Source organism: Malurus melanocephalus, unplaced genomic scaffold, assembly GCF_030028575.1.
Source record: "Malurus melanocephalus ecotype Western Australia unplaced genomic scaffold, MMel_1.1 scaffold_26, whole genome shotgun sequence".
NCBI classification, from domain to species: Eukaryota; Metazoa; Chordata; class Aves; order Passeriformes; family Maluridae; genus Malurus; species Malurus melanocephalus.
The window spans coordinates 412,400-430,912 of record NW_026623258.1 but is presented as its reverse complement, the minus strand read 5'-3'; the positions used below and the strand labels follow the sequence as shown (position 1 = coordinate 430,912).

Sequence of the window (18,513 nt, the reverse complement as noted above, 5' to 3'; positions counted from 1 at the left end):
TTTTTTTTTTTTTTTTTTTTTTTTTTTTCGCTGCTAGGCTTCGCCTCTATCCATTATTAAATTACTAGATAGAGACCATGACACAAAGCTCAAGCTGATGTGAAAAAATAGAATTGTGAATTGTATGTATCCACACATGCACAAGCTCTGAAGAACTGATATTGGTGGTGTGTTTGTTGGGTGTAGATAGGATCCTCCTTCAGGCTGCACTACAACAGTAAGTGTACCACTAGACAAGATCACAGGGCCCCCTGTAATCTTCCTTGCTGATATGGTTTTATAATTTCCCCTTCCTTCCCATCCTTCCAGTTTTACTTGAGCAGGAAGCCTTTAAAAGATAAATAAATAAATAAATGGAGAGAGAAAATATGCTATTGTTGGCTTTCTAGTCAACAATATCCTGGGAAAAACAGCGTTGGCTGTTCCACTGAAAAAGTTGCTACAAGATGATGTCATCTGGCAGTAGGGACCAAAACAAGACAGGGTATTGCAGCAGCTAAAAATGACAATCTGCAATGCACCAATATTTAGATTTCAAGGCAGTTTGGGAAAAGAAATGCAATAAACACTGCTGGAGTTCTGGCTGCTTGCAGGGTGCACTGTGCCTGTATTAAACACATAATTTGCTGTAACATAGATAGAAAAAATTTACACCTGAACAGAAGCAGACTTTTGTATTTGCTCAAAAAATGACATCTCTGCTTAATGCAGTGTTGCAATTCAAATGCATGTTGTTTATAAATCACCTTTAAAAAAAAAATCACACTGCTTTCTTTTAAACCCTTGGGAMACACTGATGGAAGATCTATTCCTGAAACTGTTTAGCAAAATATTAATTTGATATTTGCTGTCCAGGAGTCTGATGTCATAATCTCCAGAGCTGAGTGCTCAGATTTTTGCAGGAAAGGCTGTTTGTAGTGTGGAAGGCACCTTGGTACTAAGGGCATATCACAGAAGGGCTCCCTGGGTCATTTGTAAGCTGTGCAAAAAATTAATATGCAGGTTGGGTTTTTTTTCTTGGAGAGTTGGCTGCTAAATAGCAACCCTACTGGGCTTTGAAATGTGTAATCACCTCTCCAAGAAGGCTGTGAACAGCRAGTATAAAAGTGAGGATCCATAAGGACAGAAGGCAGTATTTAATCCTCCTGCTAGAAGGCAAACACTGGGGCACACAGTGCACAGACAAGGCAGATGATGTTGTGACTGAGAAGGGCAAAGCACACAAAAATTGCAGAAATACGCATAGATCAAGGATTGAATTGCCAGAATTGTTATGGCTGTYTTAGGCTTTTGATACAGTAAATAATATAATAGCTGTAATTTACCATTTTATTTCCTTTTTTCTTGGCAAGTGTTTCATGACACAAACAACCAGAATACTTACAAGTCTGATGAATGATTTCCAAAGACCCAGTGTCCTGGGTGATTGCTGCCCTTGTGAGCGGGATCACTGAAACTCCCTGTGGAGGCAGCCAGTAAATCAGCAGATCCGTGTGTAAGCATTAAAATTATTCTCAAAATAGGGAGAAATTAACTGCCACAAGCCCTTTTTTTTGCTGTGCAAAACAGGAAAATGGAAACAGCATCTTAAATGAATTGACTGTTTACATGTTCCATAAGATTAGATCTTCGGATTACACAGAGAGCCATGTCACTTGGTCAGAGAAGATCTGGTCAATTATTTTTAAAAGCAGTGTAGAATACCCGAGTGTCTGGGTGAATGGTTATTTCAGGCAGATAACTGTATCCCTCTCACATAAATCTCAGCTGCTTAGATCCAAATTTTAGGTCATTTCTGCCTTTCTTTTGTCTGGTTTGGCTGTCTGGATACTTGAATTTTATCTGATATGCCTCCCCTTTAGCAAGCTTCTTATGAATTTAAGCTTTTCTCTTTTCCTTTTATGTTTGCTTCTTAATAGCTCTGGTGTCTTATACCTTGGATGTAGCTAAACAATACTTGGTGTTATGTAATTGGAAAGGTGGGGGTGCTCAAGAAGTCCTTAGACCTCATCAAARCTGAATTTTAAATAGATTTAAATGCTAGTAACCGGAAAACCAAGCAATGAAGTCTCACTAGAATGAAACATTTTAGATAAACATAAGCCTTTTCTTTTTATTATTTGCTTTCTAAAGCAAAATTTTTCATTCCATTCAACCCTGAATTATATTTTCTCTGTAGTTTTGAAATTTAATTGGACATTGATTATTTTTTCTACAGAAAAAAAAACCCTTTGATACTGTGGTTTGTATGTTTTTGCCATTTGATTGTTAGGAACAGATTTTTAYTGACTTCRCATAGTAAGTTTCTYWTATAGATGCTRYTTTTTCAGTTGCACGTGCTGGGATTATAAGAGATAGTGTGATCTGGGATAGAACACAGTCTGGTCTACAGCAGTCCTGGGAGTTATGCAATGCATTCTCTATCTCAGTCTTTGCTTTTACAGATTATAATACTGCACATTTCACTGCAGAGTCTGAAATCTTCAGGCTTTCGCTGTTAGTGTAGTAATACATTTATGTAGTGCTTTGCTGTTTCATCCACGCTCAATTTGTGTTACTCTCCACTCTGTTGTGCAGTTGAAGTATTTTTGGCAATGTTTATCTCTGTTGTTAGTGTCTGTGGACTGACTACTATTTCTATTTGTAGTATCTAAACTGGCTTAATTTACAGGGTCTYTTGTTTGCAGCAGTCCTGGGTGTGGAAATACTATTGCTTTGGAAAAATGTTACAGTCTCTGCAGTCCATCCTCAAACTCCCACCAAAGGCWGTGAGAAAAATGCAGGGACAAACCCTACACATCAGGCACTGCTGATCTAACAAGTCTTGGGAGCAAGGACTGGTCACCCAGAGAGGTTGTGATCCCCATCCCTGGAAGTGTTCAAGGCCAGATTGGGTGGGGTTGGAGCAGCCTGGGCTGGTGAGAGGTGCCCAGAGCAGAGGGATTGGAACGAGATGATCTGTCTACACAAACCATTCTGTGATTCCATGAGTCTATGAATTGGGATCCAGATCTCTGTCCATGCCACTGACCTCCCTAATTACTACTTGTTTAGTTTTCTCCTAACTCCATTGGTTCTCCATTTCCAGCTACCATGCAGATTCAAGAAGGGAGCATAGGAGGTGATCCCATTGAGTGGTTGGTTGTCTGATGAGAATATCATCAGAAAAGTTCAATAACATGAGTTTAAATTCAAGGTTAAGGTGGAGTTGAACTCATAGTGCTTTCACAAGTGTTTAGGATAGAGGGTGCTGCCAYCCACCTTTCCTTTACAAAGGATGACTTTTCTCAGCCTTGTGTCTGTCCCTAAAACTGGATTCAAAGCTCTACATCCAAAATGGATGATGATGCTAAATTTTAGAAAGAGATGATGAAAAATGAAGTTCATCTGTGTATTTACTGTGTCCTTCTACCTGACTACTGGCTGCACTTCACTCGGTGCATAGGCTTTGTGTGCACCTTCTGCAAGTGCCTGTTTGTCCCCATGGCCTCTATAAGAAACTTCTGATTCCTTTTCTGTCACTTCAGTAAAACACAAGGGAAAAGTCTCTAATAGGTGATGCCCCTCTGATTCTCACCCCTTTCTCTGCTATGCTTCCCCTAAAATGCTTATTTTACATTCTTGCTTTTTCACTGCCCAAGGCAGGAGTGGCTTGTTAAGGAGATGAAAATAGATACAGRCACGTGTAATTCCTTTTGTTCTTCAGAGAGACGATTCTAATGTCCAGCAGAGCAATGCCTGAGACCCGTCTGTCAGGATAACAGCTGCCACTTTTTCCATAGTTTGTTTATAAGATCACTGAGATCAAAACTTAGAGATGGAAAAGACCTATTTATAAGAACAAASTGCACTGTTAATGGCTCCTTTCCATTGTGGCTCAGAAGATACTTTAAAAGCTCACTGAATGAAGCCTTTCAGGATATCCAAGGCAAAGTATATTAGTTAATAATATTATTGCTAGATATGCTATTGACTGGCTGACCTTGGTGAAACTACAATGCTTGTTTCATAGAAAATAAAATGAAGGTGAGTTATACTTACACAGCTGTCTGGTGACACAGCCTATTCTTTTTGACATCCAGCTTTTTGCTATGATCACAAATCTATACTATTCCATATTCTTGCAGGATTCTGCTCTGGAGCATAGTCTCGAGTGCATCATTCAGCATAGATTTAAATTACTGTGATCCAGGTCTCAAACTCTTACATATATTTTGTACTTTCTTGTGATATCAGGGGAACTGTGCCAGTTCACATCAGTGAGAATCTGCAACATCAGGAATGATGAGCAAAAATAGGAAACAAATGTGGCAAAAAAACCCAAACCTCATAGCTAATATTATTTCAGAACAAACTCAATTTTTATGGGCACAGTTATATTTATGACATTGAGAAGGTCTGTCTTGGGGTACGTAAAACACTATTTACATTGAAAACAATACTGCAAAAATACTCTTTTTTTGTGCAAGCAGGTGCGTTCCTAGTAGGTGGGAAGAACAAACTATACATCCACGGAAAGATTTGTCTCTTTGATGAGTGTGTTTCATATCTCTTTTAAAATGATGGCCTAGAAAAGTAAAATAAGACATTCCTCCACTGGAGTGTTGCAGAAAATGACAAAAGACTGCTCATCAAGCTACTGGGTTTGTCTGATGTTAATGGTAGGCTGAACTTCTGATATTGCCGTATGGGTTACACAATATATTACCCAACCACCATTTGTTGATGAACCCTTCTCAGAGTTAATTCGAAGACTGGAAGGGCTTTTCTCTCCTGTTATTCCTACAGCAGGGTTGCTGTGTGTATTGGTACAATGTAAGTGACTGGGTAGATCTGTCACCGAGTCAGAAGTACATAAGTCAGGCAACATAATCTGCTGGAAGGCATTTGGTGCAAAAATCAGAACCAGCTTTTAGACTGCATTTTGTYGCTAATCTTGACTGTCATCAAGTAATTTTGGATGGAATTAAGCTCGACTGTCTTTAGCTGCTTGGAAGTCTACAGTCTGTCCATGTCAATGGAGAGAGCACAGCATCAAGATACCTCCTCCATCCCAGCAAGGGGCTCATCCCTTGAGTGAACCAGCATCATGTTTCACCTGACCACCCTGGAAACTCTGCATGTTATGCTGGAATGAGGCCCCATGGTGGCCTCAAATTGGTGTCAGTGAAGTAATGTCTCATTTTTCTGCATGGAATCACAGGCAGGAGAAGATGACTCCCCAGGAATTCTCCAGACACTTGCAAAGGGAGGGGCTATTGCATAATGCCAGCCAGGAAGGTTATACCACATCTCTAAAATAAGACATATTACAGGGATGTCTGACCAGTCTAGATCAAAAAGCTGGACATTCTGGATGAAAAGCATTGGACTTCTGTGTTATGTATGTTTTATGTACATATGAGATCATGGTGGAACAGCAGTGTCTGTCTCTGACTTATTTAAAGTATATGTAATCTTAGCATATTGACTGTGCCTCCTTACATGGCTCAGTAAACACCCATTTTTATAAGCTGTTTACTTCTSTGGTTGTGTCCTATGCGTGTCTCTCTTTTTCCAAGAATGTTTTTTCTGTTATCCATTTTTTTTAAGAGCAGAGTAGTTGCTAAGTCCTTTGCACGATGTTAGATGATCACTGTGTTTGTCAGGATATGTTTCAGTAAAACATTGATGATCACTGTGTTTGTCAGGATATGTTTCCTCTGTGAAGGAGCTGTAGCCATGCTCAGCTTTAAGAAAGTTGGATGTGATAAAGAACCAGGTAAAGAAGGACCTGTGAGAGACAGAGTATTCATTCACTAGGGATGTGGGGGGGACTGTTATTTTTCAGTTCCAAGTGCCCTAAAGGCCAACATACCATTTTAACATCTTGGTGCTAGGTGGTAACACATCAATAATACACTTTTTCATGCTCAAATTTATTGTCTTTGGGTATGCCCRGAGGACCTGTGGATTCTCTCCCCTTTGGAACTTTGAAGACCAGGCTGGATGGGTCCATGAGCAACCTCATCTTGTGGAAGGTGTCCCTGCCCATGGCAGGGAGTTGGAATGAGATGTTCTTTGGTGTTCCTTCAATCCAAAATGTTCTGTGATTCCCTGCATYGCCTCTTAATTCAATGCTCTACTAGAGATGGATAAGCCTGTCACTAGGCTGTTGCTATTTTAAGTCACGGGAATCAGAAGTGTTGATCTTAAATTAATATTATTAGTGCAAAGTTTATTCACAAGGAAACATACTACAGTCTAGACAGTTGAAAACCAAAGAATGCCCAATCTGAGAATGGCTTATCATTAAAGCACGCCTAATTGCTGTTAAGATTGTCATGTTGGGCTGGGAAGGTATTTCTTCAGGCAATTCTTCCCTGAGCAGAGGAGGAATTAAGAACCTGGTCTTTTTACCCCAAGTTCCCTCTCACATGGTCTCAGAGCCACACTCAGAGCTTTCACAAGAAACACCTGAAGATGCTTTTCTGGTGTTTTTCCATGGTCCCTGTACCCAGGTCCATAGTGAGAAGCTTTGGAGTCCTACCTTGTGCCCTTCTTGTTCCTTACACTGATAGACAGTGACTGTCACATTCACACCCATTTTAGTGACGTTTAACCTGCTATAGATGTAGGTGACTTCCCAGTGGGAGATCACCTTCACAGATGTGTGTGTGCCACAGGCTTAAATGCCAAATCCATATCCCCACTACATGGGCAACCATGAAGCTAAGAGGGAGGAGGGAAGAAGATACATGTGCCATTGGATGAGACTGAGAATGAAACCACGATGARAAACAAAAAAGACATTATTGTATTGTCCTGTTGTCATGGTGCACTAGGTGCCCTTAATTCTTGGGGCAAGCTCTGCTGCTAGTTTGTGTGGGAAATCTTGCAGACTCTCTTCTGTGTATTACAACCATGCTTGAACTGTTCTTTGTGCYTTTTGGCTGCTACCAGAGAGCAGGGACGGAAAGACCCAGACCAGTGAGGAGCACTCCCTCTCCCTGCAGACTCTGTGTTATAGGAATGGTGTTTAGGCCTAGAGACACAAGAGATGCAAAGTATTACTGTATTAATATATTCTCTCTAAAATGCTGGTTTAGACATCTATCGTCCCCCTCATTAGCATCCCCACACTGACCTGATTCTGCCATGCTTATTCAAATGAAATTTGCCTTATRCTGCAGTACATGTATATTTTACAGCTGAACTTTGTAATAGTAACAGAATCAAACTCTGAAATAAAATTACTGTTTTAAGGCAACAGGATACCAGAGGAATTGTTTTGGTCTCTTTACAACTTATGTAGAATATGCTTAGTGAGCCACATATCTCCCTTGAAGATAAATCTACTTTTCCTTCTCTTAAAAATATGCAAATCCCTAAAGCCGCTAGGACAGAATAATGCCTTTCAGCAGACTGAACTAGACAATTGCAGGTGATTTTCCTGGCTGTGAAGTTGAGCTAAGTGCAAGGTTCTTTCATATTGTCTTGTGGTTGTACGCAACAGTGATTCATAGCACATGGTGATGCATTATTGAAGAGTTGTCTGTTGTGTCTTCATTGCATGCTGTCAGCTGCATAATAAATAATTGATTGTGCTGCTCTTACTCCACATTAAAGATATATGAGTATCTAATACATGAAGAAAATGAAGYAGCGAGGCTGCATGTGTTCAAAAGATGAAGCGTTACTGAAGCGCGCTGCGTTGTCAGGAACTGGGAAGTGCCCACCACCGCTATCCATTTCCCACTTCTTCACTTTGAGTCAGTTTGTCATGGCAACAAATGGCATACTCAACTCCTTRCTGTTGCTTTTCTAGACAAAACAAAATAGTTGTGGTAAAGAGCTGATATGCTGCAGTTGTRCATATCCCCTTCCCCACTTTTTTTCAACTATTATCCCTCTAGACTGAAAATTCCCTTAAGATATTAATAATTTTTTCTTTAGTGGCWGCAAACTGTCAGGGAAATGCCGTCTAAGACAGGAAATCCTTTTTTACACATAAGATTTTATTCATATTAGGCAGAGGAAATGTTAGCAGGATAAAACTGAGTGTTTGCAGTGGTGCTGAAGCTCTATTGTTGAGCCTTTCCCTTGAAAAGCCAGGCTTCCCTTCTCTGTTCAATTGCCAAAGTCCCCCACAGGACGCTCTTAAGATACCCCCTATTCCAACATAGCATAGGGAATTAAAACGTTCCAACTCACATTCAATGCTCTTTGTTTCCATTATAATGRCCATCAGTAAAATCGGTGAGATGATAAATTTGTCCTGAAGAGTTTGCTTTGGAAGTCAAATCAAGGAAATTAGAGGTGTGTGCTACTCACTGCATAGTGGTAGGAGGAAGCTCATGGCCARGTATAAATACAGGTTACTGGGAGACATTATGACAAAAATGTGTGAATTTCATTTTGACATAATCATGAAATTAAGATGGAAGAAGTGTGAGATGTCTGGCTGATGCACATCTGGATTCTGATGGAATGAGCTGGAGAACTGAGTTAGGTCCTGGGAAGCAGAAAGGCACCAACTGTACTTGCCTAGGAAAGTGTTGCCCAGATCTCTRCATTTAACACTAAGACATTGGGGAACTGGTTTTGTTCCTGATGGGAACTGGTTTTGTTCCTTTTTCAGGTGTGTTAGCTCGAAACWCAGCCTTCGTGATATTTTTCTGACAGAATATGGATATATCTTGACATAGAAACAATGTATTTTATAAGTCAGAAAAGAAACACTTGAAATGAAAAATTTTTAACCCACAGCAATATTAACTCCTTGGAAAGTCCTAGGACAAATGACATGTTCCTAACAGCACAGATATATTAGAGGGCATAWTTGGAAAGGTGATTGCATTGAGGGGCATCAGAATATAATCCCTGTCCTGAAGAGCCTCTGGTCTGCATAAAATGAAACAGGGTAGTGTCCTAGAAACACCTTCTGAATATCTGCCCCTCTTCCTGTCATCAGAAAGTGTTCAGGAAGTAGCTGTCTTCAAGCGTATGTATTGCCTTTATGTTCCATAGGTTCAAAAAAAAATAAGGGAATAGAATACTTTGTAGAACAATGATGCTGTTTTTTCAAAGTCACCAATTTACTTCAATTTATACTCTCATTACTTGTGAGCTAAGTGAATCCTATTGTTCAAAATAAAAAGAGGGCAACTAGTGAAATCAAGGGATTTGTCCTGGATTAGGATCTTTGTCTTCTGATTCCCAGAATTTGTCAGCACTGCAAAGACAAATGTTTCAGTAAATACTGGAGTCAGTGAAGCCTGGGATGCAATTTGCACTACTTCATTTAGGGATGGATGGCTGAGTTAATACTGCCTCACTAGGGCCCTATAAAAACCTGGCAGTCTTGCTATTTGGTTTAACTTTTGWAAGGCGGTTGACTAAGAATGATAAACAGTTCCAGGAGGTTATTTCASCTCTAACATCTAAATCTAGGTGGAATGAATCATTCTTGGAGATGCTTCTCTTTGTCCATTAACCATAGAGGTAGCCTAGATGACAGGTTGAGACATGGTTTCTACCTTTGAATTGGATAATATTAGCAGTGGAATTTATACATCTATTTTCCAGGTTCAGGCACAGAAGCTTGACAGACTACTCGTGGATGGTCTTGAGTGTTCTCTCTCCATCCACCCTTGGKATGGATAATAGTTTGGCTGTGGTTTGGGGCAGGGTTTTGTTGGGACAGGAGGTGTATTARTTGTCTATTATGTATTAGGTTGGCTGGCTCTGTGGATTTGTGCTACCTGGTTTCTTATATTCCCAGCTGAATCATGCTCAGATGAAGAAAGAAAAGGAAGCAAAAAGAAACTTAGTCTGTGGTCCAGCCTTTCCATTCCTGACCTCTCCTCAGTAACAGTTGCTCTGATAACAAAGATTGAGCCATTTTCTTGGTAGAAGCTCTGCAGGCTCTTCTTTCTGCATGGATGTTTTTCATTACATACATAGGATGKTTTTTTTGGTATGATCCCTACGCCTCTGCTAAAGGGTGTTGAAATTGGCTCAAAGACTCAGAAGTTATTAGGCAAGTGCAGACAGTGTCATTTCATTAAACCTCTCCCCTTAGGAAACAGACTTCWGTGATGGGMTCTTAGCTGAGGTTGGCTGACCTCRGTTAATTCATGTTAAAATGTAGTGCAGACACACCTGCAGACACACCTGTGTTTTAGTAAGAAGTAATAACTTACATRGAACATTGCCTGAGGTGTTTTTACTGCCAGTTTAGCCCAAATGGTGCTGTAGTCCTGGCGGTTTGGATGGATTTGTGGTCATGTACCTTAACAAAAGGATCCATCTACTCTTKGACCTGCAGCTTCAATGAGCTGGACATCAGTGATTCAGTAGAACCCATGATCAGAAATGTCTCCTTTTCTACATCCACCTAATTTTTAAAACTTTATCAATTTTATCAATTAGGACACCTTATAAATCAGAATGCTTTCAATTCTGTGCCATATTCTGATAACCAAGTTTGTACAATTGCTTATTTTAATACAATGATTGTTCCCTTTCAGAAACCTAAGGGTTTTTTAACAAGTAACCATGTAGGCATGTAGATGTCCTTGCTCAGTCAAAACTCTGATTGATTGTTCTGACTTGCGAAAACAATKTTGTTGCTGAGTTCCAGATTGTGGTTTTTTTTTTCTCCTTGCTGTTAGCTAGATAAATAAAGATTCAGGCTGAAGATGGGCATCCGTCCTTGTTGAAGAATATTAACTAAATCAATTTTTTCACCAAAAAAAAAAAATCAATTGATGCATTAGCAAGACAGAAAATAAAACATTGTGCTGTTTTAGCTCCCAGGAGCCTGCATAGTCAACTCAAACTCCTCAGAAACAGAGATAAAAAGGACCTAAAGTTCAGATCTAAACACATATGGGAACTTCTTCAGGGCACGCGGAGACTCTGACTCATTTCTAGACTGGATGTGCATTTAAAGGGCACTCACATAAAAATTGACCCTCATGCCAGAACTTCAGTGAATACAGTCACATTTGACTCTTTGAATCCTGATGTGTCCTCCAAAAGCAGTAAGGTGATGACAGAGGAAGTTACATTTATGAATTCATAACCCCATGAATTTTCAGCTGTTACTGAAAATAGGATGTGGCTGTAAATACAGAAAAGCCTGATTTCTTCTACAAGGCCTAACACATCTTCTATGGGCTTTTGATGTGAAATGAATTCGTTTTTATATGATGCATCAGACTAGCAAGCTCATGGGCTGATGGAAATGTTATTTTAAATGGGAAGCATTGTCCAGGAGCTGTTGTCAGAATCTCTGAAGAGTTAATTTTGATTCTGCCGCTGGTTTGATGTGGGGCATTTAGAACCATCAGAGCTTTAAGTTAAGAGTTTTAATAGGATTTAGTTACAAAGTGAAATGAATACGAAAGTGTTGTGGAACTTTGCATCTGAATCTGAACCTCCAGATTGAGGCTATTTTATAATAAATATCTTCTTTATCTCCTTGGGGTTAATGTTTGGATACTGCTTTCAATATGCAAACTGTAATGACAGTACTAAGTTTTAATATTAAAACTATTAAATATTGGGATTCTGTAATAGTCTCCTTCCATTTCATAGAATCRTAAGGTTTTATGATGTGTTTAAAAATAAAAGTGCTGTGAGGAAGGACTGTCACTTAAATTTAAGATCAAATACTTCAAAAAGGATTATATTACATGCCTGAGAGTTCCCCCTGAGCTGCTTCTCCCTGCCTGCCCTCCCCCATATACGGAYTGAATTTCTGTATTACAAATGAATCCATCTTAGTCTGTAGCTGGAAAACCTTGTGCAGGAGCTCCTGTGGTTTCCCAGCCTGTCTGGAGGGGTTTGTGGGTATCACTGAGCTGAAAAATTGCATAATATGTGAATTTCCCCCTGTATTGGTGAGACCACACCTCGAGTTCTATGTCCAGTTCTGTGCCCTGCAAATCAGGGAGGACATTGAGGGGCTGGAGTGAATCCAGAGAAGAGCAATGGAGCTGGAGAAGGGTCTGGAGGGTAAATCCTGTGAGGAGGGGCTGAGGGAGCTGGGGTTGCTCAGTCTGGAGAAAAGGAGGATCAGGGCAGAYCTTCTCACTCTGTACAGCTCCCTGAGGGGAAGGTGCAGCAGGATGGGGGTCGGGCTCTTCTCCCAGGGAACAGTGAAAGGACAAGAGGAAACGGCCTCAAACTGTGCCMGGGGAGATTTAGGTTGGACATTAGGAGGAATTTCTTCACAGAAAGGGTGATTAGACATTGAAATGAGCTGGATGTAGCACTTTGTCCCATGGTCTGGCTGACAAGGTGGAGTTGAGTCATAGGTTGGACTCAATGATCTGAGAGATCTTGTCCAACCTCATTGGTTCTGTGATTCTGCAATTCTGTGTACTTGCATCAGAGCACACGAACAATACTTCATTATTTCACTRTGAAAAACTAAAGGTCTATGTCAGGCACTAATGGTGATGGTTATGAAACATCCCTTATGGCCAGTTTATTCCAGAGTTTCCTTTTAAGGCCTTATGCACACTCATAGTTGTGTCTGAACAACCAACTTGGACAGATGTTGACTGGCCAATGGCTAATCCGCATTAATATGGCATTTGTTTTTAATATTGACATAAAATATCTGGACAGAGAACCCCACTGGAATAATCAAACGCTGTGTGCTCATAACTGCAAGTCCAGAACTCCACTGCCACTGATGTAAGTACTAATGAATTTGGAGACATCTATGTCTGAGCTGTTGTTTGGACTTCCTTTTATTCATTAAAGACTAAAACTAACTACACTAAAGAAGTAGGCACTGCTAGGATGTGATTCATTATGTCCTAATGTACATCCCTAGATCTGGTTAGATTAATTGCCCCCTGAAAGTGCATTTTCTCTGACTTGATTATCTGTTTTCTCTGATATGAGTAATTAGCTCAGAAGTAGCTRACCATGTCTTAGAAGCCTAAAGGTTGGTAAAGTGAATCCTACCTTTTTARTCTCTGTTTTTCATTCTGGCACATCTCTTCATATTTACCTTTGATTCRTAGCACAAACTTCTTAAGCAAGCAACATATGCCTCTTTTCTTTTGTTAGTGGATAATAACTGATGGTTTTCATTGAAAAATAAAATTTGTGCATGAAGCTGATTTGTTAATATAACTGCTTTAATGGGAAGGAACCAGTAAGAGTGTATCTTCAATTTYTAATCTTAAAGACACTTTTTCTCAACATTTTCTTTCAAAGCTGGACTTGTTAATGTTCTTTTCAACCAGAGACTGTCTCAGTTAACGAACTTCTCTTTGTACAACCCCTTGCATGGGGGAATCATGGTGTATGCCCACAACACTGACACTACAGCACTACAAAGAAAGGATTGATTTTAATATGTAAACATCAGCCCAACCTTGTCATGTCCAGAGTGTACCATTTTAAGCATCAGGTACTTACAGATTGAAAGCTACCATAATTAGCCATTGAGATTGAGAATAGCCAATCATGTAGTGCTCTGTGGAGGTTTGTCCATTTGCTGAGCTATCTGGGTGTGTGTTCAAAACCCATGGATTGAAACAGTGCCCATTCTAAGGAACAAGGAATATGTTCTGTGACTGTCTCTCGTGGCTGAATGAAAAAGAATAAGAGTAATAGAACATTTATATAAATGTCTTTGCTGTTTTCATATTTGTGAATCTGCAGTCTCTTCTTTCTGTATGAGGAGGAGACACATGCAGTTGCCACGTTGTGTAGAAGTTGCACACACACGGTGTGGGATGGCCCTGTTTGTGTAACACATTATTGGGGCAGGCCTGGATCAGGCACCTGCCTTGGGATTCTCTCTTCTGCTGTCTCCCASCTRTTCCTTGCCTGCCTTTATCCACTTRGGCAGGGAGCTCCACTSTGCAAACATCAGCTCTTCTGTATGTCTGAGCAATGTTTGGTGCAATTTGGGTTATAACCTATTCCACTGAGATTAATAAATATAATGTATTTCCATTTTAGAGCCTAAGTTACAGGAAGGCAACAATAAGGTAACAATAGGGTACCACTGCCTGTCCTGCCTTATCTGCTTTGGATGAGGCTTCAAAGTGAAAATGGAAATAAGCAGCTGATGTGACCAAGACATTAATYTTTCACTCCTTCCTTTTCCTCTGGCACTTAAATTTAGATGTAGCTCAGACTGAAACTGTGTGTCTTGTTTTGGCAGGAATGCTACAGAATGGAAAGAAGTTTGATTCCTCCAGAGACAGAAACAAGCCTTTCAGGTTCAAGATTGGCAGGCAAGAAGTCATTAAAGGATTTGAAGAAGGTGTTACACAGGTACTAATAAATTGTTCTGGCKGAAGGGTGTGTGAGCTCAGCAATGTCCAGGGCAGTGGTGACAGGTGGAAATCACCATGTGAATATGGAATGGTTTTGTGAAAGCGTGGTGCATTTGAGCACAGTATTTCCTGTAGTTCCCATCCATCCATCCATCCATCCATCCATCCATCCATCCATCCATCCATCCATCCATCCATCCATCCATCCATCCATCCATCCATCCATCCATCCTCCCAGGGCTGTCCCCTGCTCATCAGCCTTTCCCCATGGTATACATTTGGGAGGGGAAAGGTGAAATCCCTTCCCAGGTACATGATAAGCCTTGTCCCTCCCCCATGGGCAGCTCCACAGACAGCAGTGGCCTTTAAAATGTTGAGGTGGCTCCTTTGTATGGAGTGACCCCCATTCAGCTCCTCCATARAAGTCCAAGCTGCCATTTTTGATGACATCCATGACCCAGCCACAGATTCTGACCCTAACTGAATAAGGTATCAAACTGCAGTGTTACATTTTTATGACTTCAGACTCCCAGCTACAAGACATTCACAGACCAGCCCTGTGTTGAGAGAAAGAAAACTGCCTTCCATTAATTACAGTTTGAGTGYCAGCACAGTAAAAGCCCCACAATACAATTCATTGCAGGTCTTGTCTTATGTGCCGTGCTGTGAAGAGTGTGATAAGGCTGCCCAAGTTCATGAGTGAACAAGATCCGGGTACAAATTCCTCCCGACTTCCATTTCAGGATCCAAGAGCTCCATGTAGGAGGCAACTGCTCAAATACTCTTATAGGAACAACTTTAACAGGAACAACTTATGCTTAAATAGAAGGGAAGAATGCAAAATGAGAAACAATCCACTGAGGAATGATGCAACCATRCTTTTCCAGAGAGGGATGGAAGAGACAAGGATTTCCAGCCCTCTGGAGAAAATAATGCAAGCTTTCCCTTCTCTCCAGCCAGAGAAGTCCATTAAAGGAATCCTAGACTCAAAAAATACCACTTTCCTCTGAAAGATTTGAGTTGGGCTGTTTATTATTTGCTTTGCAGAAGGGCCTAAGAGAGCTCAGGATTCAGAAGGCAGTGCAGATAAAGCAGCAGCAACAAGCACTGGGTGAATCAATTCATCCCTTCCTTGACTGCTCTCACTCCCCGACTCCTGTCCCTTAGTAAGTGGCCACGAGCCATTGCAGAGGTTCGTGTGGCCACACGCTGCCCTCCTGCTCCTCCTAGTGGACCACTGACACAAATCGAGTTTGTTCCTGTCTCTTTCCACCCCAGGTTTGAGGGTTTTGGGGAGTGTGATGGACASAGTCTCTTGGAACAAGACAGTTCCCTATGTCCATGCAGATTTCTCAAACCTTGGTGTAATGACTGTCAGATGTCAGCAGTGTCTGCATTTCTCTGCRCAGCTTCTGACAGTTCCCTAAAACCCCAGGCATGACCTACCAGCTSCCTGGTTGGCAGGGACACATCCAAGCACTGGACATCTCTGTGGGGACCAGGAGAGGTCATCACTTTGGACACCTTCAGCCCCATGCAATGAATACTTCTTGAAAGGGGAAAGTTCAYAATCACGTTTTTCTTCTACCCAAAATGATTGACTCTCTAGCTTTGGTGTCTTTTATAGAACCTGAAAATATTCAACCTGTAAAAAATTCTCAACAGGAGCTATCACATAATCTGTAGTCCAGTGATATGCCCAATCTTGGGGGACAGGTCTCAGACAATGTAGCTGCTTCAACTCAGGGGTTGTTTCTTGGCCTATGTATATTCCATCACCAGTGTATGGTGCACGAACAGAAGTTTGAAAATRTTCCAAAATACTCAGTTGGAAGATACTCCAGATCTTGGTGAGCAGTTCCCTTCAGAGGCAGCCTGGAGTGAGGGAAGTCAGCATTCCTGCCCACCCCAGAGGCAAGGGCTCTCTGCCTGGATAAAGCAGTGTGGGATATCTGCCCTGGGGATTGGGCTAAATTTAGGGAAATAAGTGCTGAACCTGGCTGTGTTTGRGCACTGATCTCTGATGAACAGAGAKCTCTGAGGGCCTTTYCCAGTGCCTGCTGATGGTGTTCTTTGTAGCCTACACTCTGCAGAAGGAACTCAGACCTCCTGCAGCTGGCTTCAGTATAGGCAGGATGGACCMGACATGGTCTTAAAAAGACCTTTTTGTCACTTCCAGGCAGCTTAAATAACTGCTGTGAGAGGCCAGAGCAGTCAGGAGAGCTGCTAGTGGCAGCTTCAGCTTGAAGCAAGACCACTTGGACTCAGAATCATAGAGTGGCTTAGGCTGGAAGAGACCTTAAAGATCRWYTTCTTYCSACCCCCAGACTCRRTAACCTTAAAGGTCTTTTCCAAACTAAACAATTCTATGAATCTGATGATCCCAACACTCATTGATTCTGCAAACCTGCCAGGTAATGRTTTTTTTGTTTGTTCATTTTCCTCCTAATCCTATTTCTTTTTTTGTTTTCTCTTTTCCTTTCTCCAACATCCAAAACCCAGATGAGCTTAGGACAAAGAGCAAAGCTGACCTGCACACCTGAGATGGCCTATGGAGCCACCGGCCACCCTGGGGTCATCCCTCCCAAYGCCACGCTCCTCTTCGATGTGGAGCTTCTCAGGTTAGAGTGAACCTTGCCGAGGGAGTTGGCTGGAGACATCTGTTAATAACCATCTCTTCCTTCCTGCCTTGCCACCAGCAGGAGGAATCTTCACTGGAATCCCGACCTTCCCTGCTCGAGCTGTCCTGTCAGTAGCGCCTGACGCTTGGTTTCCTATGCCTTCCTTCTCTTTTATAACTTTGTGGTGTCCGTATTTGCCTTTTATTAGAAGCTTTGCTCTGAGGAAAAAACGTCTCCCGGTGTAACATTTCCGAGTTGTACATTTTATTTAATTTGCATGTACAAATTCACGGTGATGACTGAAAATATATATAAATATAAATATATATATATATATATTCCTTATTGAAAAAACCACTGCCTTACTGTACACATAAACCAAGAAAAAATATAAACCACAAAAGGTGCTCAAAAAAATAAAAAATCCAATGTACGCCTTGTACATGAACGGGCATTAGCCAAACAGAGTTACCTGCGCTGCCACTTTTCTCAACTTGTACGTTCTGCTTGCTGCTGTTTTAAAAAATACTGTCTCATTTAAGAATTATAAGTATATATATAAAACAATAAAATCTTGATACTTTACAGTTTYTCTCCTGTTTTTCTCTCCTGGGGGATGGGATCTCCTACCGGGATGCTTTTTGCTGTACAAGAAGTTCTTCAATCATCAACCTATTTTTTAATTATTCCTCTTTATGAAATACATGGGACCAGAGGTACCAGGCACATGCAAATAAAGGCTGCTGGGACAGTTTTCCTGACTCTCCTGCCTGTGGCCTCTCAGCTCTGGCCAAAATTTGGCTGCTGAAGAGATGGAAAGTGCTGCTTGTCAAAAGATGCAGTGCTGGTCTAATTCTGTGCCTTTTCAGCAGAACTAGTGTAATATTTTCTACTGGAACTGAGCAAGGCTAGAAAAGAGAGCATTATGTGCATCCACCTTTCAAAAGAAATCTGAACTGTAGGATGATGTGATCACTGAACACACTGGGGTTTTTAGGCTGCATTGGCTGCTGCTGTTTACAAAGCCTGAAAACAGACCATGTGTGCTGGGCCTCYGGCACTTGAGACTGAGCAATATTTATTTCATTTGCTGCTTATATGAATTCATGAAATGCTGGTTTCTCCTCTGGACACAGGAACTCATGTAGGCTGTTATTTACCTGGGTTTGGGAGCAGGACCTGATCAGCAAAGCTTTTTCTGGGCTGTTATTTTGCTTTGTCTAAGTCTGATTTCTTTCCATTAGGCTTATTTTKCTTCTTTGCTGTAGAAAACCAGAGCATCACTGGGTCATGATGTTAGTTTTATTTGACTTGACTATAAACTCTTTGCATGGTTTTCTACTAATGGAGRTTTTCATGGGAATATTTTGAAGAGCTGTGCTGTTTTCTTTTATCTRTGTAAGGAGAGTGCTCCCAGTATGAGCAATCAGATAGCGAAGCTGAGGAGGTGACCCCAGGTGACACCTCCTGGAGATGGGGRAGGGAACAAGCACAGAGAAGCAAGACTGGTGATCTGGCCAGGGACCATGGCTTGTGGTCTTCTCTCTCCAGATGTTCATTTTACCCACAGAGCTGCATTTATTTTAGCTTGTTAATAA

The 18,513-nt window shown here is 41.1% G+C and overlaps 1 protein-coding gene across 1 annotated transcript in view; it reads left to right on the top strand.

Moving 5' to 3' along the window:
• Nucleotides 1-17,487, top strand: part of FKBP1B (FKBP prolyl isomerase 1B) — a 44,760-nt gene extending 27,273 nt beyond the window's left edge. Inside the window, exons 3-4 of the mRNA XM_057390417.1 lie at nucleotides 14,180-14,292; nucleotides 16,797-17,487. Coding sequence (XP_057246400.1) covers nucleotides 14,180-14,292; nucleotides 16,797-16,925 — 242 coding nt within the window. The 3' untranslated portion in view covers nucleotides 16,926-17,487. The remainder of the gene's footprint in view (nucleotides 1-14,179; nucleotides 14,293-16,796) is intronic.
• Nucleotides 17,488-18,513: the final 1,026 nt, after the last annotated feature.